This window comes from Magallana gigas, chromosome 4, assembly GCF_963853765.1.
Source record: "Magallana gigas chromosome 4, xbMagGiga1.1, whole genome shotgun sequence".
NCBI classification, from domain to species: Eukaryota; Metazoa; Mollusca; class Bivalvia; order Ostreida; family Ostreidae; genus Magallana; species Magallana gigas.
The window spans coordinates 36,383,915-36,410,858 of NC_088856.1; the positions used below are offsets into that span (position 1 = coordinate 36,383,915).

Below are 26,944 nucleotides of genomic sequence, written 5' to 3' on the forward strand. Positions count from 1 at the left end.
CCCAAAGTAAACCCAGAGTGGACACAGAGAATAAACCCAGTCAGAAGTAAACCCCTGAAAGCAGACGCTAACTGTGTATACGGAATATACAAAGGGTAGGAATTACAGGCAGTAGGATGGTAAGATAACATACTAGTCTGCTTCACACTCCAATGCATACAGTTGACCTCAAAAGCAATTTCAAAGTAAACCCAAAGTAAACCCCGAGTTAACCCAAAGTAAACCCCAAGTGGACCCAAATTTTCCAAAAGTAAACCCAGAGTAAACCCCAAGTAAACCCAAAAAGTAAACCTGGGGTTCAGTTGGGGTTTACTCTGGTGTTAGTTTGGGTCTGATCGGTAATGTAAGATATAAAGTCTTGGCATTAGAAGAAGGATGAAACAATTTGAAAAATGTGTACAAAAGCTGTGACAGTAGATTGAAAACTTACGATTTAAAAGTTTAAGGTCAAAGATGGCATTAATTCTTTTCTTAATGTCTGTTGGATTTTTTTTTATTTTGAGGATGTCTCTCATTTTGGGGTGTTTGACTTTAAGTGATATTGGGTTTCTAGCGGATTGTCAAACAACATCCAGTAAGATATATATCAGTATTTATGTCCTTTTCCTGACATGACTCGCACTAACAGTTGCTCTGTTTGATGTACTATTCACATGTTTGATAACAACACAACATAGCTTGAAGATAAAACGGGTCATTTATTTTTAAATATAATTTGTAAAATTATTACAGACTTGAAAATTGAGTTTTTAAGTTTACATTTCCATATCAATGATAAAAGTATCACCACTTGCTACCTCAAAAAATCCAAACATTACTGTATAAAATGTTTACATCAAAGGTGGGTAACGTAAAAATGCCATACAATCAAGGGAAGAATTGATGATACGTACTTCTTAATTATTTACAACAGTTGAGGAATTACATATTCTTCAGAACGAGGGAGAGGTGAGAGGGTTGCTAGAAAATAACTTGCAGCTTACATAAACAAAATGGCGCTAACACTGATTCTACCCAATCTGAAACTGACGCTGTTCCAAAAACAAGAACCCACAATAATGTTAGAGTTATCTCGCTTGCCCCTCTTTAACCACACAAGAAATGGGCATAAAATTATTTATGAACATAAAAAAAAAATTGAATCATTTGTGTTTGTTTCATATATCAAACAAATGATTATGGGGTCCACATTTATACATATAACTTTGGTTCAGTGTATACAAGCTTGTAATCTAGGGTTAAAATAGATGATAAATAACAATATGAGACATGGAATTAATAAAAAAAATGTACAAGATGCACGATTCTGCACGGTAAAAGTATATATAGTATGTAAGCATTTTAAAAAATTTACTTCCATAAATAACCCCCCCCCCCAAAAAAAAAACCCCCCAAAACAAGATCGAAATTAAATGAAACAAAAAATAAATCATAACAATTTGGCGGCAATTGTAAAAGCAAATACAAATTTAGTATAACAAAGATTCTGATGACGAAGTTTGAAAAAAGATGGCATTGTTCAATGACTGGAAACTTATAAAATGTAAAACCGCCGCAAAGATTTTCTTCTTTTTAAAGTACAGAAACATCCACGTTTTAGTGTAATCGAATCAACAATAGCCAAGCGGAGACAAAGCTCAATTCAAATTATTGAAACAATTGAATGAGATGAAATTAATCATAATGACTAGAATAGTATGATAGGGCACAGTATATGCATTTCTACAGTAAGTGGGAAAATGTCTCTCAATATTTCTCCCTGTGTGCCAACAAACATCTTAATATTCTAAATCTAAAAGCTGTATGTGTTAATGAAATAGCATAGATACATGTATTTCCTTTAAGCACTGAACAGTTAGCAGAAGGCAATTCTATGACGTATAAAAACGGAGAACTTCATACAGCCATCCAATAATAGCAGAAATGAGGCAAATATATCCTTTATGACGGAGTGCCGTTTGTTCCGACGCTGCAACAAATTTAAGATTTTTTTTAAAAGTGCACCATCTTGTTGTTAAAGGGGACAGTTGGGTATAAAAGTTTCAAGGCTTTTGTGTTATAAGTGATCAGTATTAATTTTATGCATAAATCATAGGCAACAAAAAAAACCCAGATGTATGTTCATTAATTGTCTAACAATACTGATGCCGTTAATGTTTTTGTTTTTGTTAAAGACATAAATCAGTTTAAGCTATATGTGGTAATACATTGTAATAATGTTCTAATGTACAATTTTAATTTTAATTGGATACTTCTTTTACATATTATTAACCATCGAGGATATGTTAACCAAAAGTTTACATCCAAACAAAATTGCTTCTTTAGCTTCATTAACGTTTGCGGTAACTTAGAATAATTATTTCTTATTTTTTAGAACAATTTAACTACTGCGAGCTAGCATATGTTATGTATTTTAAAATTAGACAAGTTTAATCTGTGATTAATGTTTCTTTATAGAACATTAATCAAATATTGCTGATGAATATACACATTTATCTCTTAGTTATTCTACATAGGTGTGATCTGATTGGCCTAGACATTAACATAACAGGGCAAACAAAACGTCGCGTTTACCAAAGAAGCATTGGGATTTTTCATTTATTTGGTATGAAAATGCCGCTATGACTATGACAGTCGACTTAAACGAACAAGTTTATATATATCTATCTAAAATCTAATTCTTCTTATATCGGAAAGTTGATTCTAATTACACGAACAAGACTAGATTCGAATAACAAGTTAGTTTTTGACACTAGTTTCTAACAACTAGTTTAGTTTCTGCCAACTAGTTTTTAACAACTAGTTTAGTTTCTAACAACTAGATTCGAACAACAAGTTTAGTTTATAAATGCGGTTTTTAATCAAACTTATTTACAAACACTGTTTTATTTTGTTAGAGTTGTAAACCATAAAGTTTGTATATTTGATAAAACACATTGACGTTCTACTTTTTAGGTGGATGTATTGGATGTAATAATAGAAATAAATCAAAGACTAAGATTTTAACTTATACATTTTAAAATAGCTAAATAATCTTTAATAAGATTATAGGGTGAACAAAATGCTTGTCCTGACGTCTACAAATGTATATGTTGTATAGAACTTGGCAATATTTGATTTTTGTTTATTATTCTTAATTTGTTTTGTTTAATTTTTCATTTGCATGGTATGTTTTTTTTCCTGCATGGATATCAATACAATGATTTTTTTGTTGTTGAAATTATTGCAATTTTTTTAATTTTTGCATTGAACAATTAATGTTTGGGTCGTATAATTGGCAGTTGTATTTTATACTGCTTTGTTTGTTAATAAAATTCAATTAAAAAAACATGAAATACAGTTACCGCATAAATGTACAAAAAATAAAGAATTTTTCAAGACTTAATCCATAGTAATTTGCATAAAAAAAGTAAAAAGAGTGTCTCGTGTGTTGGTAAAATAACAAAAAATGCTGAGTATATAAGCTCAAACTAAATAATTATATTATGAACAAAATTACAGTTTTTTTTTTAATCGAATGTTAAGAATTTGAATTTAGCTACTGAAACAAATTAATTCACTGCTTCGCATTTTCTTTAATCGTTAACATTTAACACATGTTTATAGAGTTGTAATCAAAACTAAACTGAAGTTATTACGTGCAATACAGAAGTTGTCTTTTTGGATGAACAATTACTAGCTTACGAATGATTTTACAAAATTTTATCATGCACAGTGGGTTCATTTTTGCAGTTTCAAAATTTGGATAATTCTTGGATATAAAAGGGTATACTAATATTTTAGCACAAATTAATGGAAGTTATTGCTTAATTATGTCTACTTAGTCTTGTGATAATATGGTGTTGAGGAAAAGTGTTCGTATTTTTGCTATTATATTTCTAGAATTGCAAGTGCTCTTTAATTCAAAATGAATAAATTGTTTTTACTATCATATATTAATTTATATATGATATAGCAATGTTTTCCTGGGCATGCTTTCGTAGTGCATCAGGCAATATAATACAAGTCGTTGACAAGATACAACTTTTCGCAAATTTTTATCAAAGAACTTCAATCAGATTGATTTTAGGAAAACATAAAGTAGCCAGAAATCATTGTCTGGTCGCCATCTGCTGTATAATCTTGCGCTACCCTCACGTTATCATTTCTACGCAGGCGCAAAATGGCAAGATTAGAACCACTATCATAACCTGCAGTGTGACCGTCAGAGACCGTCCTCCCGACGATTGAGTCGTTTACTTCTAGGAAAGTACGGAGGTGTCTAGAAGAAACCTCCATGTTCCAAAAAAAGAGATAGACACCATCCTTTGGCGCTTGGAAGGATGAGATTGAAAAAGAGCTGGTTATATCCAAAGCTTCTCTGTTGAAGCGTATAGGGGTTGTACTAGTTGACGAGGAAATGTACTCAACAAAAGCCGGTGTGTTTGATGTTGCTACAATTAGATACAGGAATACAATTGTTTTCTTTAAAAGCGTGATACAGTTGTACATGTATATACATAATTATAAGAGGAATTTATGTTTTTTTATCGATGCAAGTGAAAAGGAAGAACATATTTTTAAACAGTATCTGATTATGATTATTGAAACTCGTATATTAAAAGTTAAAAAATATATACATGTATTCACAATCAAGTTTAAAAGCGTACGGTTCTCTATGCGCCATCCAGAGAATGTAGAATGAAAGGGTTTGATACGTGCATCACTCTCAGACGGATAAAGATATATTTGATCTCCTCTAGTCAGAAGGAAGATCTGAAGGGTGGAGGAAGTGTCCTGAAGCAGGCCGTTTGAAGAATCAGGCCAGACCCCAATCTCATTTAACTTGCTTCCTCCACGATAAAAATAAACCATAAAGTCAAGTCCACTTGTTTCTACGGCGAAGGCTAAGGCATACAGACCCGTCTCGGGACACGTGAATACTCCATTTGTGGAATCATATACGTTTCCATTGTTGACAACGCTTTGAAATTCAAAGCCGTGAGATGTTGATGAAGGCTTATCCAGGGATGACATCGCTTTTGCATAAAAAGAAGCGTTATCTGAAAGAAAATAGAAGAGATAAAAGTTAATATATGGCCTTATTATTGTGCTTTGTTCCGATATTACCACAGAAGCTCTTTGGAGTTGCTCATGTAATACTGTGGTTTCATTAATATTCAAGGGTATCAATTTTCGTGGATAAAGTGAAAATCACGGTTTCAAGGATACGTAAAGTCGTGGCCAGTGGTCTAATGAATACAAAATGCTATTAGAAATTGCACTTCAATGAACACTTAATTTCATGGTTCAACTGAATAACGAAATCCACGAAAATTGGTATTCAACGAATATTGATGAAACCACAGTAATAATTGAAATTTGAATGCAGAAAAGAAAATATAGTTTTTCTATATGTAAGTAGCATTCATGTATTGCATATCTTTTAATAGTGTACCGAATTATTTCTAAATAAAATGATATTCTTATATAAGTGAAACTTAACTTTTATTGTGTTTTTAAACGGTAAAAAGTTATGCTAGTATGTGTAAAATGGTTAATTTATTTGTTAAAGAATCAATCATCTAAACAGTGCGATCTCGCCCCTTAGTGATCACTAAAATCGGCACTTTAAAACAAACAAGCATTCTGAGAGTATTGCTTAAGCAATACACGTCCCCTACCGGTTTGTAGAAATTTGTGAAAACAATGCACTCTTATGCAGAATATCATTTCTTACCGTCTTCTGCACCCCGAATCAACAGACCAACCCGATAACGAACCCGATTGTAATGATACAAAAAACCCTGTCGATTAAATTTACAACACAATGCTTGACACTTCTTTACAGAACTTATTTGTTTGTTAAAAACAGTAAAAGGAATGGTCCTAGTAATGCACGATATTATTACTGACTACATACTTTCCTCGTTTATTCAATACACACCGAACCCGATAACGAACACGAATATTTAGAGATTGGAATATAAAACATTAATTTTCTCGAACATTAATTTTGTAAACCAGACGCTACAAAAGTGTAAACTTGATCTGTAGTTTGACATTTTGAAGCTGTTCAGCAAATTTCATATTATTCCTCAAACGCATAAAGAAAAAAAGTGTGGGAAACTGAAGTGGGACAGACAGACGGACAGACGGACTGATGGGCGCAGAGGAAAGCGAAGAGGAAAGCGGTGAAAACCAGAAGGGGACTAATAAACAGGCGTTGCAAATGGTTACCTCACTTTTGGAAGCCATGTTTAAAATCACCGGGTGTAAATCCGGCCAAAATGGCCCCCTAATGCAAGTAAAATGTATAGCTCCGGATCAAAATACGCTGACCGTTGACTGCGTTAGACAAGTGACCGCCTTTTAGAGGGCAACTTATATGATTTGTAATCGGGTGAAATATAAAGACTGAATACTAAAAGTAAACCCTAAGTAAACCCCGAAAGCAAACCCTGGGTTCAGTTGGGTTACTCTGGTGTTAGGTTGGTTTTGCTTGGTACCGTAGGGAGGTAAAATGTGAAATTGAAATTTTAAAAACTTCAATGTTTGAAAAAAACAAATGAGAATATAATGTGACGAAAATCATTTATTTGATTCCTTTGCAAATTATTGGAGGCCGATTTTGGATGTTTAGAGGATTCCCTCATTATAAATGTATATGTAATTTTTTCCCTCTGTTTCCAAAACTTTTTGGTAAAAATCTAGATACATGTAGTTAGTGTTGGTGAGCGTGAAAATTGTATCTCCTCTTGATATGAGAGAAATGCAAAATGTAATTGCATTAAATGACATTAGGTTTTAGAGGCCTTTGATTTATTGTTTATAATAGCTAGACAAACAAAATAAAACAGAAACATACTTTGCTGAAGCCTCCATCCTGAAAACGTAGAATACAATGCATCAGCTGTTCCGTTGATATTGACTCTGACTTTGTCGCCGACCTTGAGGTTAAACACAACAAAGCCAGTGCTGGAATCCGCTGCTACACTACTACCTCTAGAGTCTGTAAATGATGATCCAATCGCAACGTCGTTCACAACAAGATCTGCGTTTGTGTATCGCTGACTACTGGTTGCAATCGTCCAAGAAAACGCATGAGCGCCGCTGTATTTGCAAGTGAAAATTCCCGTAGTCCCACTGTAAGCTGATCCCTCATTGGTTGTGACATTTTTGAAAATGACGTGACCAGTTTGTGCCATTAAAGTAAGTTGAGCGTAAAAAGCGTAGTTTCCTGGTCTTTCAGGTACACTTGTACCGGTTGGTGCTTTATCAATCAAACATCTCCATTACAATTTAATATATATGCATTGAAATAATGAAACGAAATATAGATAGATGGTATTTTTAGCAACCAAAATATTTGATGAAAATGTTGATCTAAAGTTTCAAATTAATAAACAAAAGGTTTTTCGGCCCAAGAACTAAACCACTTACGTAGGCAATAATGCCCAAATTTGAAAGTATTAGTATTGAAAATGAAACATCATTACAACGAAAATGATTGTATTCCTATGATATCTCTTAGCTGGAAACCAACACTTATTGCCTTTATTTGTTCATTAGAAATTACAACTTACATGTATAAAGATAATACACTGTACATATACCTGCAGTGCTTCCAGAGTTTACAACAGTATTAGGGGTGAATGTTGCGTTACAGTTGATGTTACAGAGGTCTCCATGGCAACAACCAGAACAGGGTGTATATGACCTTTGTCCTCTCAGTAATCGTTTCCGTCCAAAGATTATAGGAGCAGATGCATGATTTTCGCACGCCTGTGTATAAAATCATAAGCAATGTTTTTATATGGAGAAGTTTTATTGGTGATAGTTATTTTAAAAATACTTTAATCAGTTCAATTCTTTCTACAATAGTTACATAATTTCCTAAAACGTAATTTTGTTACATATTATAAGAATAAAACAAAAATTATCTATTCTTACTAAATTTTTTTTCATATTTTTTAAAATAAAATTTGTAAACATAATTACGTGTACGTCTTCACAGTGGCTTGTAAAATACCGTTGACCGAAAATTGGTTTCTCCCCAAGAAAGCAGAGCTAAATAAGGGGAACATAAGTTTGATCTGATCATATGCATATGTGCATAATGAGCCCTGTTACAAAATGTTAAATATGAATCACAGATATAAGCAATCGAAGTACGTTTTAATACAGACATTACCTCATTGGCTCCACAGACAGTCACGTGATGACAATCACTTGGGTTCAAGGTGTGAGCACAATTGAAACACATCGGTCCTCTTGAGGTGGGGAGACCTAGAAAAAATATTACGTGGAACCATGATTATGATTATTGATGAAGTCGTGAAATAGTAACACTGTGCCGGATAATTATGCCAGTGCCAAGGTGGCATTTTTGTACCCGTCTAAGTTGCACATAACGAAAATTTCAAATATGCCACATGATAGATCACTGCTTAGAGTTTACAACCACCTTTTTTATCATCTCTCAGGTGGGATATTTACCTTTCAAAAATAAATTCCTAATATGAAATAATATTTTCCCATAGGAAAAACAATATTCCTACAGGAAATTTGAAATTTCTTATCGGAATAAAAGAACTTCCTATAGAAATTTCAATTCCGTCAGTATTTGATAAAATCCGATAGGAGATATTAGTTTCCTATAGAAAAACTGCTTGTCTGAATCACATTCCTACAGGAAATACCATTTTCTTACAGAAAATATAATTCCTTTATGATTTTAGAAAATCCTATAGGATTGTATATATTTCCTGTAGGAGAATCATTTATTCTATGGGAATTATCATTTTCCTATGGGATATTAATTTTTATAGAAAATATCTCCCTGTTATGTGAAACACACAAAAACAAAAGTGTACTTTCTAGACGATGGTCTATCATATTGTATGTAGGATTTTTTTTCGAAACTGCCTCTTAAGCGGGTGCAAAAATGCCACATTGGCATTGGCATAATTATCCGGCCAGTGTTTAGTCTCTATATGTGAAAAAGAACACTTTATCAATACAGAAAGAATTTTAAAAAAAATAAGATATAATATAAACAAAATCAGAGTTAAAAAAAAACAGTTTTCATTCATTATTAATTTTACAAATAATATCTATAACTAAATGTACAATTAAAAAATGTTGTCGCATACACCTATTCCACTGGTTTTAAAACTTATGCCATATCATTGTTTATTGTTGTAGAGTATTTAATCAATTTCTAAGGTATAATATCAACAGCAGACAGTCAACATCTATTTTCAATTACTATCTTGTATTAATAGATGATCAACTAATGCAGAACAATAACATTCACTTTAACTGCTCTTATTGGTTCTTCTACGGATCCTAAGCGTACAATGCATGTGGCCTTTGATATCAATGAATTTAGTAAGAGGCGAAGAATATATAATATATAATTTATCAACTTTTATATATATTCGGATTCTATAACGTCAAGCATTTACCCGGCGCCCCACATCCCTCGGAGTTGCAGAGATCACCATTACAACACTCCTGGCAGAGAACAGATCCATGCACCGCTCTCCTGCTGTTCGTTGTAAGTATTGTTCTATTTGTGACTTTGGCACAGTTCTTTATGCAAATAAAAAGTGTATATAAAAAACATAACGTTTAAAGGACAATATCTGGAATTGTACTTGTACCCACCAAAAATGAAAATGAAAAAGAATCTGTATTTTTGCGACTTTCACATTAATGCAAAGCATGCTTATTGGGGGAACAATTAATTGACCAATATTCGGGTTATTTTCTTTTTTTACAAGAATATAAGGTAGATGTAGAGTTCAGGAGACACAAAACTAGTAAATAAAGAAAGGATTCACAGATTGAGAGAGAACTTCAACTTACAGAGTGTGGTAGACAACCTGACCAGAAAGAGAGATCGCCGTTCTCCTTTCTATATCTCTGTACACCACAGACCTAGAACAGGTATTTGAAAATGTGCGTAGTTTCATTAAAAAAATTCTGAACTTCCAACAAGTAAACTATCTAGCGTTGAAATATGCTGTTCCGGATTGCTACCGCTTTTAAAAGCGGCAGCACATCGGTGCAGTTATTTTTAATCATGAGATCGTTCAAATTAAAATTGTTCATGTTCAAGAAACTACAGATGGGAAACATGATCTTGCCAACTTACATCTCCGTCTTGGCAGTACTCAATTCGTTCACAGAACCGAGGCTCTAATACGTCATCACAGCGTAGACATTTTAAGCCAAAGCCTTAAAAATAGTAAATATTACAAACGTTTCTCTCAACTTTCGTTGCAAATTTTTGCCGAATAATAAAGAGAAACTCTACATGTAATGAAAACAATGCCGCTGGTTCTCTTTATGATTACAAAACAAGAATAAATTTATTTTAATCATTAAATTATCATATTTGACTTGAGTTTTTACGATAGTCTTTTTCTTATTTAGACGTAAATGTGTAGCAAAAAGATGTTGATATTTTAGTGGTATGGGTTAACTTGGATGAGCGAGTATAATAAGTTTATATATTTATATATAACTTTCTTAACATCGAATGGTAACAATTATATACACAGTTGGACGTTTTAAAAGTGTTTGTTACATGCACAGATATATTTTTCCAATCATTCTTCAAAGTGGCTGAAGGGTAAACAAATTGACCACCAAATATGCCTTAAATTTTTAAACATGATAAATTGTTTTGGGCAATAAACTTCCATTTAATAGAGAAAAAATCCAAATAATTAAGCTTAGAAATTTTCCAATTTCTTTTTAATTTGATTTCATTTGAATTGCATTCAAGATAATTGGTAAGCATTTTTCACAGTAATTGTGCATAGCAAGACTTGGAGACAAGACATGAGGCTAATTCTAATTTTTCTTGCTTATAATTATTACATTATGTATAAGGGGTGTGGAACGTTGTGGCGGATGATTATGCCAGTGCCGAGGTGGCATTTTTGCACCTGTCTATTCAGCATATAAAGATATACGTCATATGATACACCATTTATTAAAAAAGTTTATAATCACCTTTGCTAAATATACATGTATATCTCACTTGTCAGATGAAATACTATCATAAAAAAATCCTAGAAGGAAACAATTTTTTCCATAAGAAAAACAATTTTACAAGAGAATATTTAGAATTTACTACCGGAATTAAAGACTTTCCTACGTGTATTGAAATTCAAGACATTCGATAAGAAATATTAAGTTTCTTTAGGAAAACTGCTTGTTCAAATCAAATTTCGGCAGGAAATGATTTTCTCTTATAGAAAATTTTTTTCATTTAGGATTTCAAAATTTCTTGCCACCTTGTCCCTGCCATGATTATCCGTCACTGTGTTAAAGGTATGATTATTTGTATCAAAAATATACAGTCAGGCATTAACAAGAAAAAATTTTCTGACGTTTTAACTAGGATTAGTGTTTTGAAAGAAATCTTTTACGACAATGACACGACTGCATTTATATTATTTTATTTACGTAATGAAAATGCTACAAATTTTATGCAAACCATGTTTTTAGCAAAGTATAATAATTAAGAGAAAAATTCCAATACTATATGATTTGTGCATGTGATACTTGTATTTAACTGAACATAAACTTAAATATTTTGCATAGTTAAATATCCTTTAAAGAAAAGAACCACTTGCATAAAAATGTTAACCAAATCTTTGCTCTCTAAATACTTATTTCTACGATAAATGTTATAACGATGCATAAAAATTTTTCATTATTGCAAAGATTTTGTGACCAAAAGAACAAATCGGGTTCATTAAAAGTTTCAATAAAATATTCATCGCAGAAAATAAAATGCAAATCATCCTACCTTCTACTTCCCGTGAGGCAAGTACAATCAAACCTGGAAACACAAATTCCAATTAATATGTACGCATGACATATCTTATATATATATGTATATATATATATAGAGAGAGAGAGAGAGAGAGAGAGAGAGAGAGAGAGAGAGAGAGAGAGTTTGCAGAAAGACTGAAAAGTAGAGAGACGAGGGATAGAGGAAGGGAGTTTACAGAAAGACTGAAAACGAGAGGAATAAAAGGAAAAAGTGACCGTATATTGTGCAAAGACAACGAAACATATTATCCAAAGAGATCAAAATGGCTGTTAGATTTCCAAATCGCCTCAAATACCAACGTGCAATTTCAAAATTCTTATCAGAGGACCGTTGTACTGGAAATAAAGATAACACTGTATAAGGCGGCTAGTTAAGTCAAAACCAGGTACAAATTAACGTTATACGGTTTTTGTATAAGTGATAATGCTGTAAAATGGTTTCAATTCAATTATCAGATGAATTAATTAAATTAAAAACAATCGTTTTGTATGTATAACATTTGATCAAGAATCATCTCCAAATTGTTTAAGCTCTCCAAAATGAATATTTTATCCTCCAAAGATTAAAAGAAACCAAAAGGTTACCGTTTTCCACAATATTGACTAATTTTACCGAAAATATACAAATCGAGGAAGAAAAATACTCCCAAATTTCTTCAGTGACACGTCATCTTTTTTAACAAGGGAAATAAACAAGAAGGCAAGCAAATTAATTGCAGTCTATAAAGGGAAATGTTGACAACCTTTCTGCATTTGAAAGTACCCGAGCCACTTTGTCCTATTTTTTGAACGTGACCATCTGGGTATTATCATGTTTGCGTCAAGGCAAAATCACCGGATAGTTTTTTTTTTTTTTTTTTTAGTTTTTTATTGTGAAACCTAGAGGACCCGTTTTAGAAGCGAGTTCTTTTATTCTTTCATACATGTATCATTAAGTGATCATCGTTTTAACCCTGAGCTATTTAAAATGCGATTCAAAGATGTTTTGTGATATGATATAGGATTTTAGATAAATAAATTTGAATATGATTTATTGAATGCTATCCATAATAAAACCTCTTATTTTGTAGAATTATATCAATAGTATCATTAATATTGGCAAAGTGAAATTTACTATTTACATACAAATACTTATAAAAATGATGTGTTATAATTAGGACAAAATGTGGGTACACAATTCAATTGAAATCTTGTACACGTTGCTTCGAAATCCTGACTTTAAGATGTTTCCTATATCATATAACTAGTATATTAGAATAATCAAATTAACTTCAATGTAAAGCCATGTGATGCAGTCGACACGGCACTGTGTTTAAATGATATAATGATACGTGAAGAGATTTATATGAGCATCAAAATATCTTAGGGCCTTTTGAATGATCACATTTTTATTAACAATGTAATTGTCTATTAATATGCAAATAAGCATTAAATTTTTACTTAACAGATAAAAGAAAAAAATCAAATTGTATTATTCCATTGTTCATCGTACATAAAAGTGCATGAAAAATATTTCCACATTAACTCTTTATTTTTTTAATAACTAGACTTTACCCGTGCCTGTACGGGTTGACATTGCGTATGATATCGGGCATTTACAAAATAGATACATCGAAATACGGTATAATATTGCTGACATTTGCATAAGCACACTTCAAGCCTACAATAATGCTATTAATTTCACTACACTCTAGAGAATCGCTCCAAACGATTTTGGAGAATTCAAAATTAATAAAGTTGCATTGAAAATAACAATCAAATTGTTCATAACAAACCATTTTGAAGCTGTAAATACATTTCTTTGAAAAGTTTAATTCTATAATTGCAGAATTCAACATATTTCAACAACGTCTCTTACACACCATGTTGACATACGAAACTCTTGGGATTTTTTTAATAGTAAATGCAGGTTGTTAGAGTTATCTCCCGTATTTTCCTTGATGAACAGAAAGAAATTCCAGTGAAAATTAACACGCATTTGTTTTGTCGTTTCCAAATTTATCCATTCAGATGTGTTATTTGCGGAAACATAAAATAAAGAGCCTCTCGTGATTTAGCATGAATGTAATGCGCATGCGCAAGATTGTTAAATCCCCAAAAATTCAATTGATTTTTTGAGGAATTTTTTGAGGAATTTTCGTTTATTATTAATTGGCGAAGCTTGATTGAGAAAAAAATAACAAATTGGTAATCTTCAAGTACCAATGATGTTCATAATATATATAAAACAAAACACAGTACTCCTCCGATTTATCGGTATTGAAGCCCAAAAATTCGAATCTATTATTCTAATATAGTAGTATAGATTTTATAAACAGAAAACATACGATTTGCCGTATATTTACAAAGTAACTTCTATCAAAACAAAAACAAGGCCCATGCATTGATTATTTAGCTTAAAATTATAAACTCTTATATCTAACTTGCATCTTTTATAATGAAATAGCACTGAGAAAATATATATCATGGACGTTTCTTTGACATGTTTGCAAAAAAAGTTAAACTCGCAAAAAGAACTTGTTGATGTGCAAAATTCGACACCCCAAAAAAGAAATGAAAATAAATTAATCTGCCTGAAAACGTCATGCTTTAGTAAGAAATGATGTCTGTAATATGTTTTGTAAAAAAAAAAACAAGGTGGAAATTGTGATATTTAGTCACGCTTAAAATTATTTAAAGTGGGAAATGAAAGAAAATGATTCAACTTCAATCTCCCAGCGATGGGTTTCTAAAAGTCTTTAGAATAACTTTGTTATTACTGTTATCAAGCAGGTTGCCTCCCAATCCAATCTTCTCACGGACAATTTTCCGGTGTTTATAAACCGTGGTATTTTTTTATATATATTAATCTCGTAAATATTTTTCTAGGATCTTAATAATGAATGAAACTTTTGTTGATCGTTTCGTTTAGTCATCTCATACCATTTACCCATTTGATAAGACTATAAATATAAAGCACGAGAATGTGTCCACCAGTGACAACATAAAAGTTGACTACACTGGAAAAAAGTTTAAAACAACGTTGTAACAATGTTCCGAAGTTTTGTCTTTGTCGTTCTGTGTCTGTGTGTTGCCTCTGGTGAAGAATCGTGCGACCGAGGTGAAATGGTAAATACAATTTGCAGTCTTTGCAGTCAACGAAGAGGAGGTCAGTTACTTGAATCAGGTTTGTTATGTACATAAAACAGTTTATGTTTTCCATGATTTCGGTATTTTGTCTTACTTATGTTTAGCATTTTTGGCATTGTATTTTTTTTCTAAATAAAGAATAAATAAAATTCGTGGGGGTTGAATCATAGTAAGGGGCGAAATAACGCTGTACCAACTGATGTAAAGTTCGATTGTAAACAAATTTGGCATATCATTTTCCAAGCTTATTGACCGGGAAGGCTACTTTAATGCTTATGACTATTTTTATAGACACATACAAGTACAGTCATCGTTTAAAGCGCGCAAAAAAATTTGACATATAAAATCGAATCAAGCAACTTTAAATAACTATGATTTTATCCAAAACGTTTTGAGAGAGCAATAAAAAATACACGGCTTTTTAAAAGCAAACTTTAATTAAGCAAAATGATATAATAGTAAACTTGGTTACTGTTTAAACCCATTTGATTCAATTATATTGCTGCACTATATTCACGATGGTTAATGTTCCCAAACAATTTCTTAACCGCAACATAAACTTACAAACACCGTAATGAATTCAACGTATACTGTACTAGTATATCACTAAACAAGAGACATTGCAGACGGTTTCATTAATATTCTCCTGTTTATGATACCTATATTAGAATAAAGAATATATATAAACAAGTTCTAAATATTTCGTACATGTAATAAATATTATTCTTTTATTAAAAAAAAATCATTTCACAGAGGTACCGTACTTGCGGTTTTTACGCGTTACATAATTTAGGAAAAATAAGAAACTGTTTTTAATGAAACAGTTTAACAGCAAACAATGTCGAATAATATTTCTGCGAATTACATATTTTGCGTTATGAAAATTTCGCGAAAAAAAAAGCAAAATGATATCATTGCGGAAAGTACCCGATGTTCGGTATCCCCTTTGAAGTGTTTCTATTTTAAAAAAGAAACTTTAATAAGTATATTGAAGCTAGATCGGAATGACAGAATATAATTTATATATGTATAACAATCTTATCCAATCACAAACGTATTTCAGTGAATGCAAGATTTGTCGACTGAGCACCAAGAAATTAAAGTAAAAGATTTATTATAATTTCAGGACATCAGGTTGCCTTTTTTGCCTACATGTCGCAAAGTATTCAGATAAATGCCATTTCCAAATACATGACTTTTGTCTACGATCGAGTTGAAACAAATGTTGGAAACGGATATGATGTACGATCTGGCAACTTTACAGCTCCAGAAAACGGGGTCTACGTTTTCCATACCAGCACAACTTCGTATGACAAATCTGTATGCTCGGTAGAAGTTGTTAAGAATGGCCAGATTAAGGATATCACTTTAGCTGACTCAGGACAACATGATGACAGAGCTGTTGCTTCCTCAATGACTATTCTCAGTTTGACGAAAGGAGACATCGTTTTAGCCCGAGTTGGCACAGCGCAATCTGGAAAATATCTGGAAAGTAATCAATATACCAGAATGAGCTTCTCCGGATTTAAACTGGCATAAGGGATAATAGTACATTTACAAATATAATTCATGTACATGTATGTATGTGAAATTAGTTTTATTTAATGAATTATTATGCTTTTTACTTCTACTTAAAAATTCACTGAATTATTATCAATTTGAAACATTCATTTAAAAAAACTCAATGAATGTCAAACGATTTGTTTCTGTTTCTATTTGTGATTCACGATAAGAACTACATGTAATTCTGTTAGTCATAATACAGTATATATGTATTGCTTTAAAATGTCTAAAATATCTGCAATAATTTTCAATTTTAAAAACATATCTTACATTTGTTATATATTTATTTAGTGTTCTTATCATCCAGTGTTATCTCCCTGTCCTTGAATTGCCTTTGTCGTCTTCTCTGACAAAGAAACATCATCCTGTAAGCAGCCGCCGTTTTTAATCTGGTTCTAAAGCGCCTGCTTATCTCTTAGTAAAGTTCCGAGATAGCGTATAAACATGTGAAGATAAGACAGTATTTGCGAAATAGAAAGTAGTAAGACAAAATGTTCTAGAAAAGTTGCATGTAGCATTATGAAAACAGGTACCTTGTAATATTGGACCTTCTAGGTAGAGAAAATGATAAATAAGAGCTAGGTAAAGATAAGGACACCTCAAAGTGGTGATTTACAGAAAGTAGATGTTATACTCTATTGTAAACCAAGTAAACCTAAATGTATGTTGCTACTTCGGAAAAAGCAGTGTCTTTTCTCTAATTTACAAAAAGCCGGCACTACACTTAATAAAAAAGTGTTTACCTTGATAAATAGAATAAATTGAAAATAATGAAGAAAATAATATGAGTTTTTCAAAACTTTGTAACCGATTTGTTTTCTTAACTGTCAGGTATTCATCCAAAGTCAATTAAAGTGCCCCAAAACCGGTTTTCGTTGTTACAAGCGATTTTTGAAAACAAAGGCGTCGAGCTGACATTTTCTTTTAAATAGATTTATAAAATTATATCAATAATTTGAAGTTTTGTACTAATAGTCGCGTATATCAAATGATACATATTAGAATTAAAAAGTAAATGGTTAATGTTTTGTGTGCTTTAAAAACAAAAAATCAGTATATTTCCTTATAAATTAGGTTGTGATGCGTTTATAATACAATAACTCGTCATGGTTGCAAAAATCTAAGATATTTCAAATTTCAAAGATAAATTATATTTTCTTTCTGCTTTAAACAGTCTTTGAACATATTTCAAGGTTCATAATTTGAATACATTTACAGTGTGTCCCTATTTATAATAATAAAACATACTTTTATTTATTTCAATTCCCGTTTAAAACAAGATTACCTATGGTTGTTTACAAACAAATCCACAACACGTGCTATTTAAAATGCTCGACCAAACTGACTGCATTATCGTGTTTATTTATTGCAAAAAATCACTAGATACGTTTATCGTTTACATTCATTTTGGAGGCCGTGCCCGATAACAAATAAATTTATATATCAAATTTTATTTCTATCGGGCACGGTCTCCAAATAAAATGTAAGCGATAAACTAAAATAATATTTAATGAATGTTTACACCTTATTGTATTCATCCGCCATTCTTGATTAGGCAAATTTATACTTATCCAATGAGTTGTCAATAACCAGGGAGGCAAAGTTGGATTTTTTGTACACAATGTAGTTGAATAAATGGAGTAAAAATTTTGTAATACTTTTAATAATTTAAGGAACTTATTTCTTGTGCGCATTTAAAAGGCGGTGCAGAGCATTAATTTTTGGGCGATTGCCAATCCAGACGATTGCTAGAAGGCTGCCGAGCATTAGCTCGACACCTTAAATTTTTTTTTTACATTTTGTATTTCTCCATGAAGTTACGTAATTCACTTCTTAAATTAAACTTGATTTGTTGAATGTGTCTGAAAAATATAACAGCTTATTTTCCAGAGCTCTTATATGTGTCTTCTGGTCATTCAGATGTTGCTTTATCCAAATTTATACATATCCTGCGATATCTTTGAGCCGTTCTTTGAAAAATTTTGTGGCACTTTAACTGACTTGGATGTATTAAGACAATACCGATTGAAATTAATTACCCGTGACAAAACTTCAAAACATCGAACTTATATTTTGCAGCGTGTGCTTTATGATAATGGTTTTATTTTATATTGGATATTTGTTTTTGGTAACAGTGTTCCATGTTAAAAACGGGCATATTGACCGTTGAGTAAAGACACTTTGTCGAAAAAATATTAGTGACTGGATTGGTCATACGACAGGTCGTACACAATTTCAATCCATTGTCAATTTTCTCCCTGAAAATCTGTAAAAGTTATTTCAAAATTTTTCTCTCCTATAAGTGTCTCGATATTTTCACCAGCAAACCACAACAAGCTGAAAGCTTTGGGCGAAATTTAACGAACCCGGAACTGTACGTGAATGTCCGCAAATGTCAAGGTCAAACTGTGGTCAAGGCCGCTACATCGTCCCAACCACTAAAAAAATAAGTAAAACTCGGCTACCATAGCAAAGGCATGAAAAATTATGACTTTCAATTGCCGTCTTATATTTTCTCAAAACGCCCACTTCAAAGAGGTACATTCGCAAGTCAGACGCTTATACAAAGGTTATGACTTGAATCAGAAAAAATCAAACTACGCGTCTGTATTAATGAAAAGATATCTAAGATTAATAGAAAGATGTGTAAAACAGATGATGCAGCAGATGGGACAGCCTACGATTCAGAGGTACATTGTTTCAATAAAGTGACCTTTCTTTGCAGAGATTAGAGTCAGACGTGGTGATATTTTGTTTTTCTAAATTTGTCGTTGCTTTTTTCATTATTTTGATGGTTTGACATGTTTTGAAATTTTTGCCTTAAAGTAATATAAATTACTTTGCGGATTTTCAAACTGTATTCATTTAGAAATATGTATCACTATCTATGAATAAAAACTGGTCGTGATTTTTTCATATATTAACTAAAAGATTATTTGGTGGACAAATATAACTTTGGTTCAATGTATACATACTTGTAAAAAGTCACTAGATGCACATGTGGTTAATCAAAGTAAATAAAAATTCAAAACGAAATGATTGAAGATTTATAAGTAAAATATTAATCTTCTATTAGTTAGAAAGTATTTTAAAAGGCTTACATTCCAAGATATATTTATTAAGAAGTTACAAGTTATTATTGCTTTAATAATAATAAATTTGTAATAAAAGATAAAAAATAAAAAAAAAATAAAAGATTTGTATATTAAGCAAATAAAAAATCGTATTAAATTAAACAAAACGTTTAATCAAGACAAGTTTGCTACTAATAAGTAAACATAAACAATTTTAAGCAACCTTTGGGTACCTTTTGACAGCAATTGTAAAACCACATAGACAACTATTGTTAAAAAATATTGATGTAGAGATAATAAGATGAGCCTAACATTATAAAGTTGTTTAATGGAAAGTTATGAAATATTAAACCACCACCTAGATGTTTCTCGTTCTTCAAAGACATGTATTAACCAAACGTAATGAAACATCCACCTTTTAGTGTGATAATGTCATAAATAGTGAAATAATAAGACAATAAAAACTTTTTATAAAGATTTTAAAATAAGAAAAATAAATCTTTGAACATGTATTTCCACAGTAAATGCATGCTTAAATGTCATATATGTTTTAAATACCTGACCATTCTATAACTAAACTTAAATTTTCATGTGTCAATATAAAAGTATGCATATTCCCATTCAGTACTAAACAGTTGGCAGAAGGCAATAACTTCTGTGAGGTCTAAAAAAGTATAACTCCAAACAGCACTCCAATGACAGCAGCAATGAGGCAATTACATTCTTTATGATGGTGCTCCGTTTGTGCCGAGACATCTGTACTGCAACTAAATCAAGTGCATTACCTAGTTGTTGAAAGGAACAGTTTGGGAAAATAGTTTCAAGTCTGTTGCATTATAAATTACCAGTATCAATTATATGCATAAATAATAGGTAAGGATAGAAAAACCAAATATTTAAATATGTCATAATTTGCCTTACATTATGACAATCGTAATTTTTATTATTTCCATCAACATCGTATATATATCTAGCTACCCAAAAGTTTACATATACACAAAATTGCTTCTTCAGCTTCTTTAACGTCTGCAGTTACTAAAAATAATTTATTCTTATTTTAGAAAAATTTGGCTCCTGCGAACTAACATTTGCTATGCATTTTTAAACTAGGCTAGTTTGATGTATAATTATTGTTTCTTTATAGAACATTCATCAAATATTGCTGAGCAAAATAAAAAAAAAAATGTTTATTATTCTATAGGCCTATACGTGTCATTTGTTTGCTCCAGACATTAACATAACAGGGCAAAAAAAAAACGTCGCGTTTACCAAATAAGCATTGTGAATTTTCATTTCTTTGGTATGAAAATGCCGGTATCACTATTCGACTTAAACGTTTATAGGAAAATGTATTTATTTAATAATCTAATTCTTCTTATATCAGAACATTGATTCAATCGAGCCTTTAGTGTTATCTTTAATCCAGGAAAATAATAATTCATCGTAAAATAATTATATAAGATTTTCTTGAAGAAAGGAACGCTGGCCATCGATTCTGGTTTCCCTGGATATTTTGTTTCCTTCGGAATATCATACAGGTGAGAGAAATCGGTAACTGCTTTTGCCAAACAATCTTCAGTACGAATGATATATAAACTATATGAATTTTGTTTCAATTATTCTGTAGATTGTTAATAGTAATTCTTATGCTGGAAATTATTTTACGTTGGAAATTTTGTAATATGTGCCCCCTCAAAGTAATAACTACTCGAGGAAATTTATTATATTAAAACAATTCAAGACAAACAACTAAAAAAAATATACTAAAAATTGCTAAGAATTATTTTTTAAATTAAAAAATTTTGTGATTTTTTGTTCTTTTTTCTAACGTACTGATACTTGCGTTCCCGCATACCTGCATTCTGTATATGATACACGAAGCATGTGATGTTGGGCTGCAATATAAAAAGACACAAATTAACCATGGTGTTGTTAATTTAACATATAATCTAATATACAAAACAAGAAGCTCACAGGATCGAAAATGGCTGACCATATAAGATTGATAATTTGCTATTTTAATTGGGATCATTATAAATCAAAATCACATGGGTTTTTTTTTCAATTTCATGAAAACTAAATCATTTCACAATATATTCTGAGATATTTAATTATATCCATAAAAATATATCTGAGGCAAACGGATTTGGTTTTAAAAAGTCAATAAATAAAAAGACACATATACATGCAATTGACTGTTGTTTCAAAATATGAGAAGTTTGACCTTTATAACATTTTAAATCGTGCAATAAAACATGTACAATTTGTTACATTCTGATATAATCAATAGCCCGTTTAAAAAACACTTCAGTTATGAATTTGTTTATAATGTAATGCTTTAACGATTAAATTTCAAACGAAGAAAAAAACCTAAAGAGTTTAAAAAAACAACTCATTTTCATTTAAAAGCACGACTTCTGCATTCCTGAGGCAAATTTTTCCCCGTTTCACACTGTGCCTACAAAAATGCAACTGCATTTCGCGTTTTAAGTATACCTGTTCCAAAATAGCATGCATATGCACATCTCGGATTGCTTTTGGTAAATCGATTTTTCTTTGATAAGAAAATGTGCATGCGCAGCAGCTGTGAGATGTGTCATTTTTGGAATGCCATTTTAATTTGATTCGTTCTATAACGTTCACATGATACAAAAAAAAAATGCACTGAAAGCGCAAAAAAATTAAAACTAATTGTTTCAACGATTATTAACCTAACAAAAGTTGTTTTTGATATTTTGATATTTAAGACCAGCTGTTACAAGGGCATTTTTTCTCCAGGTTTTTAAAATTATAAATAGCAAATATTGATTAAAGTGACTTCATCGCAGCGAATGCTCATCTAAAGTACATCTGGAAATTAAGATTTAAAAAAAAGTTTCTCTCTCTCTCTCTCTCTCTCTCTCTCTCTCTTAATGCATTAATTGAATAAATAGTAGGTCAACATATAAAAATCAAACACCTCTCTCTCTCTCTCTCTCTCTGTCTGTTATTCTATGTTATCTATGTACTTACGTTTAATGAACATGTGTGATTGAAACTTTCCACGTGCCAATCATCCATTAATTTATTTAAAAAAAAATCCGCAGCTCCACACTTGATTAATATCAGAATATGAAACACGGAACATATTCCTGAAAGCGAGTTTTGTTTTCTTCTCATTGTTCCAAAAATGTGGTTAAAATTGTTTCACAAAAATCGTCTTAGTTTCAAACAAAGAGTGTGATCGATCTTTCTTTGAAACTGTTTCCGATGGATGGATTTCTTTTAAAATATTATGGATGGATATTTGCGGTACAATTTTTTTCTTAAATATTATGGAAGCATTTAAGAGCCACATTGACACCTATTTTATTTTCTCATCTAAACTCTATCATTGATATTTGATTTTGTAATATCCACACTGAAAAAGCTTGAAAGGTTAATTAGAGTGTTAACAGGGTTTTTTTTATCTAAAAACTCACGTCTATGTATCCACGGTTGCTACATTAGTGCCACTTTGAACTTTTCTATACACGAAATATAGTGCACATACTCTGTAAAACTTACACTTCAATACTTTAATATGTAACTCTAAAAGTAATTGTTTAAACCAACTGATGTTTGCAAAATTACCTTAACATTTATATGACATATGAAAAAAAAATTGAAAGGACTCTATATGACATGGGCCTAAAATGACAACCTGAAATTAACATCATCATTTTTACTTTAATTCTCCAATTTCTTTGTATAGATGTATACGTGATGTTTTTTAAAAGTAATTTTCATTTTAATTCAAGTATCCACAATTTAGAATTATGACATCGTAAAGATAACCTTTTCCCGCCATTCCAGCATTTTAAACATAAAACAGTTCTTTTTCAAGCAGTTTTTCCGTCAGAAATAAAGAACGCATACTTGAACACACAAAATATTTTAATCAGAGATGTTTCTAACCGAAAGTAATAAGTGACAAAAAAATTTCCTTGTTCATGTTCAAAGCCTTGCTGTATATTTTCCATTCGTAAAAAGATTTTAAGATATGTCTATTTTTGACTGATTTGAAAAATGAATATTTTTTTGGTATCTTTTGTATTTGTTTCGGATATTAATCAAACTTACATATACTTTTGGTACAGTGTGTACAAACTGGTAAGGAAGGTCACTATATGGTTTGAAATTATATTAAAATAAAAGAAAAGAAAATTTATAAAAAATTGTATATGATGCATCATTTTTAACGATAAAATTACATCTAGTTTTTAAGTATTTATAATAGTTTACACACCAAATGTTATTTTGACAAGAAGTTATACAAATTAAATATTTTATTGGCAATTAATCAAAGATTTGTATAAAGCAATTAAAAAGATTGACAACAAATGTAAATAAAAATGAATCATAACAAATTTACCACCTTAAAGTAAGCACAAACTAATTTATACAATATCTAGTTACCTGTTGACAGCAATTGCCAAACTACATAAAAACTTAGTTTTAAAAAGATTTTGTTGTAGAGAGACATGCTTGAAAAAATGATGACACTAATATCATAAAGTTGTTCAATGACAGGAAATTTTAAAAATGTAAAAAACCGTCAAGATGTGACAGTCTTTCTTTTTTCAAGTACATGTATAAACCAATCGTCGTGAAACAAACGCCTTTTAGTGTGACCTTATTCAGACTAGCAAAAAGTTCAGTTTATAAAAACAAATTATTTTTAACAAAACAAATCATTAAAAGGTTTAATCAATAAACATATATTCCTAGAGTAAATGGTGAAATATTTGTCATTATTTCATTGGGGTTCTCAAATATTAAATATTCTTAAAATTATAGATAACAATGTGTCAACATAATAGTATTTACTCATTCAGCTTTAAATTTAAACAGTTAGGAGAAGGCGGCGAATCCTAAGAGAACAAAATACGGAGAACTCCAAAACACCCTCCTAGAATAGCAGCAATGAGGCAAATATTTCCGTCATGCTGGAACACAGCTTGTGACGATACATCCGATACTGAAACTTAATCTGCATTCAAAACAAAAAATATAGCATTATTATGTTTTTGAAAGGAACATGGGAAAAACAGTTTCAAGGTTGTTATATTAAAAAAGTAAAAAATATGAATTTTATGCATATATGTATGAAAAGAAAACCAACATTTACAAACATGTAAGTATTTCATTAATTATTAATAAAAAATGGTTTTGCTCTTAACGAAAAGAAAATCAACTACAGCTGCATGCTGTAATACATTGTAATAATAATCAGTTGTTCAATGTCATACCTCTTTGTAGATGATTTATTTTCATAAACATCGTGATTATATCTAGCCGACATAACGTCTTAATGTTTGCAGTTACTTTATATTTTCTTAATCTTGCGAGCTGACATATACATGTATTTAAAATTAGACGAAAAGTAGTTTATTAATAACTTAATTTCTAATGTTTCTTAACATAACAAGTCCTAATTTGATTATATAAGGATGAGGGAATAATCCTTCCCAGTAAATTCCGAAAATCTTTATGAAAGATTTGATCATGTAAATTGTCCTAACTGTAAATATCACCTCATTAATATTTACTTAATTGTTTAACTATTTTACGTACGATTAACATAATCTATATCTTTAGAAGTATTTGTTTTTTTTATTCAACTTCTGCTTATGTTCTATACATTAACGTGATTTGACACATATTGAACTTTCAAGGGTTTAACCACACGGTGCAAAGCAAATACATGATCATTTTAGGCAATGAAAAATCATGAATTTGTTGAAAAGTAAAATCAAATAGACATGTCAGCGTTATCAGACAAAAAAGTAATTAAAAAACTTACCAGTTGTTAAGCCTATCAACTGTTTTCAATAAAAATGCTTTTTAAGAATAAGAAAAAAATGTAACATATATCTTTATGACCTCATAAATTTTGATGTAACACCAACTTGCGATTTCCATAAAGTTCTGTGAAATGTGAAATTGTTAACAAGGTAATACAAATATTCAACTGCAATAAATTTCAGGCTAAATTTTATATATGTATCATTATCCATGTTTTCAATATGCTTGTATAAGGTTGTTTACAACAAAACATATTAGTTATATTATCTAAAATCATATTAGTTGTCTTGAAACATTGTATTTACAAAATTCAGGAAAACAGTGGTACTCAGAGGCGATAGTGGTAGTGTTGAATTTTTTCAATTGGAATTGTTGTGCACGGTGCTCTGTCAGTAAAAGTCGTTCTGCGAAGTTTTATCATGAAAAGACACCATCAAATATTTCTAAGCAATCCACAAATTTATCTCAGAATTACTCTATATGTCGAGTTATCTTATTGGTCTAGACATTCACGTGACAGGGCAAACAGAACGTCGTGTTTACCATCGAATAAATTTCATATTCCATTCCTTCCAAGTAAACCTCGGGATTTTTCTTTTCCTTGGTATAAAAATGCCGATATGACCATACCTCAAATTTAAAGTTAAATATAAGAATTTTAAGATTTCTTAAAATTCTTTATGTATATTGATAATAGCACAATACCATATGTTTTGGCATCTTCATATATGGTTACGAAATTAGCAGCATGTAACCAATGGAATTATAGTTTAGCCGGATAAATTGTGGATGAGTGGTTTTATTAGCGTGAGCAATCACTTTTTCACTGGATGCCGGGCAGTTTACAGTCTTTGGAACCTTTTTTTTTCTTTTGCTTTATTTGAGTTGTCTGCCGGTTTCAAACCACAATAATTTTTTTTTACAAATTGTGTAATCAATAGCGTCATTAAGTTTATGAGTTATAGGATTATCATTATATTGGTTGTGAATTAATTTTAGGCAGAAAAGATCAAATATTCATAATTTTATATCAATATTATAAAAGGGGATAATTACATAATTATATATTGTCATACTTTATTTTTACTTTATTTTTTTTTTATTTTTTTTTTTTTTGATTTACTTTATACAAATGGAACACCCAGGTGGTTAATATTGATGATTCTGATTTTATAATCGTTAATTTGGAATATTATCTGTTATGGATGAATAATGATACAATTGTTCTTGTACCAAAACACCAATTCAACTGTATTTGATTCAAATTATAAAAGATAGGGAATAATTCAAATAGAAAACCAAACTTTTCCGACGTTTTTCTCTTTTAAAAGATGAAAACCTATTAAAAATTGACCAATTTGGTGTATGGCGTTTAGTATAATAAACAAACTACAGCATGAATAATGTATATTTAACAAATATTAAGATTTAATCTATCACAAATATCAATTTTCCCTCGGGTGATGCCCTCAGGAAATTTGATTATTCTTAGGGTTTAGTTTTCATATATCGTACAT

At 30.8% G+C, this 26,944-nt stretch overlaps 3 protein-coding genes across 3 annotated transcripts in view; 1 reads left to right on the forward strand and 2 right to left on the reverse strand.

The window, feature by feature from the left end:
- Window positions 1–4,020: 4,020 nt before the first annotated feature.
- On the reverse strand, window positions 4,021–12,153 carry LOC117682870 (uncharacterized). The gene is made up of 11 exons (XM_034451431.2): window positions 12,052–12,153; window positions 11,810–11,842; window positions 10,142–10,224; window positions 9,853–9,924; window positions 9,450–9,576; window positions 8,174–8,268; window positions 7,981–8,049; window positions 7,596–7,764; window positions 6,848–7,252; window positions 4,650–5,042; window positions 4,021–4,433 (listed from the first exon to the last, which is right to left on the reverse strand). Exons 1-11 carry the CDS (start codon window positions 12,077–12,079, stop codon window positions 4,066–4,068), a joined length of 1,842 nt encoding a protein of 613 aa, XP_034307322.2. The 5' UTR covers window positions 12,080–12,153; the 3' UTR covers window positions 4,021–4,065.
- Window positions 12,154–14,791: 2,638 nt separating this feature from the next.
- Window positions 14,792–16,532, forward strand: LOC105335819 (complement C1q-like protein 4). The gene is made up of 2 exons (XM_034451421.2): window positions 14,792–15,001; window positions 16,091–16,532. The coding sequence occupies exons 1-2, from the start codon at window positions 14,866–14,868 to the stop codon at window positions 16,501–16,503; spliced, it is 549 nt and encodes a 182-aa protein (XP_034307312.2). The 5' UTR covers window positions 14,792–14,865; the 3' UTR covers window positions 16,504–16,532.
- A 7,462-nt stretch (window positions 16,533–23,994) lies between these two features.
- The window catches only part of LOC105320175 (interleukin cytokine receptor-related protein 1), a 35,166-nt gene continuing 32,216 nt past the window's right edge, over window positions 23,995–26,944 (reverse strand). The window contains exon 17 of the mRNA XM_066082299.1: window positions 23,995–24,612. Coding sequence (XP_065938371.1) covers window positions 24,608–24,612 — 5 coding nt within the window. The 3' untranslated portion in view covers window positions 23,995–24,607. The remainder of the gene's footprint in view (window positions 24,613–26,944) is intronic.

Excerpts from the sequence above, each read along its gene's own strand:
- LOC117682870 (XM_034451431.2), bottom strand. The coding sequence starts at position 12,079 with ATGTTTCGTTGTCTTTGCACAATATACG. Across the intron at positions 9,577-9,852 it reads CAGGTTGTCTACCACACTCT|AACTGTGCCAAAGTCACAAA; the intron begins GTAAGTTGAAGT and ends ATTTGCATAAAG. Across the intron at positions 8,050-8,173 it reads CTGTCTGTGGAGCCAATGAG|CTCTGCTTTCTTGGGGAGAA; the intron begins GTAATGTCTGTA and ends CCCCTTATTTAG.
- LOC105335819 (XM_034451421.2), top strand. The coding sequence starts at position 14,866 with ATGTTCCGAAGTTTTGTCTTTGTCGTTCTGTGTCTGTGTGTTGCCTCT. Across the intron at positions 15,002-16,090 it reads AGGTCAGTTACTTGAATCAG|GACATCAGGTTGCCTTTTTT; the intron begins GTTTGTTATGTA and ends TTATAATTTCAG.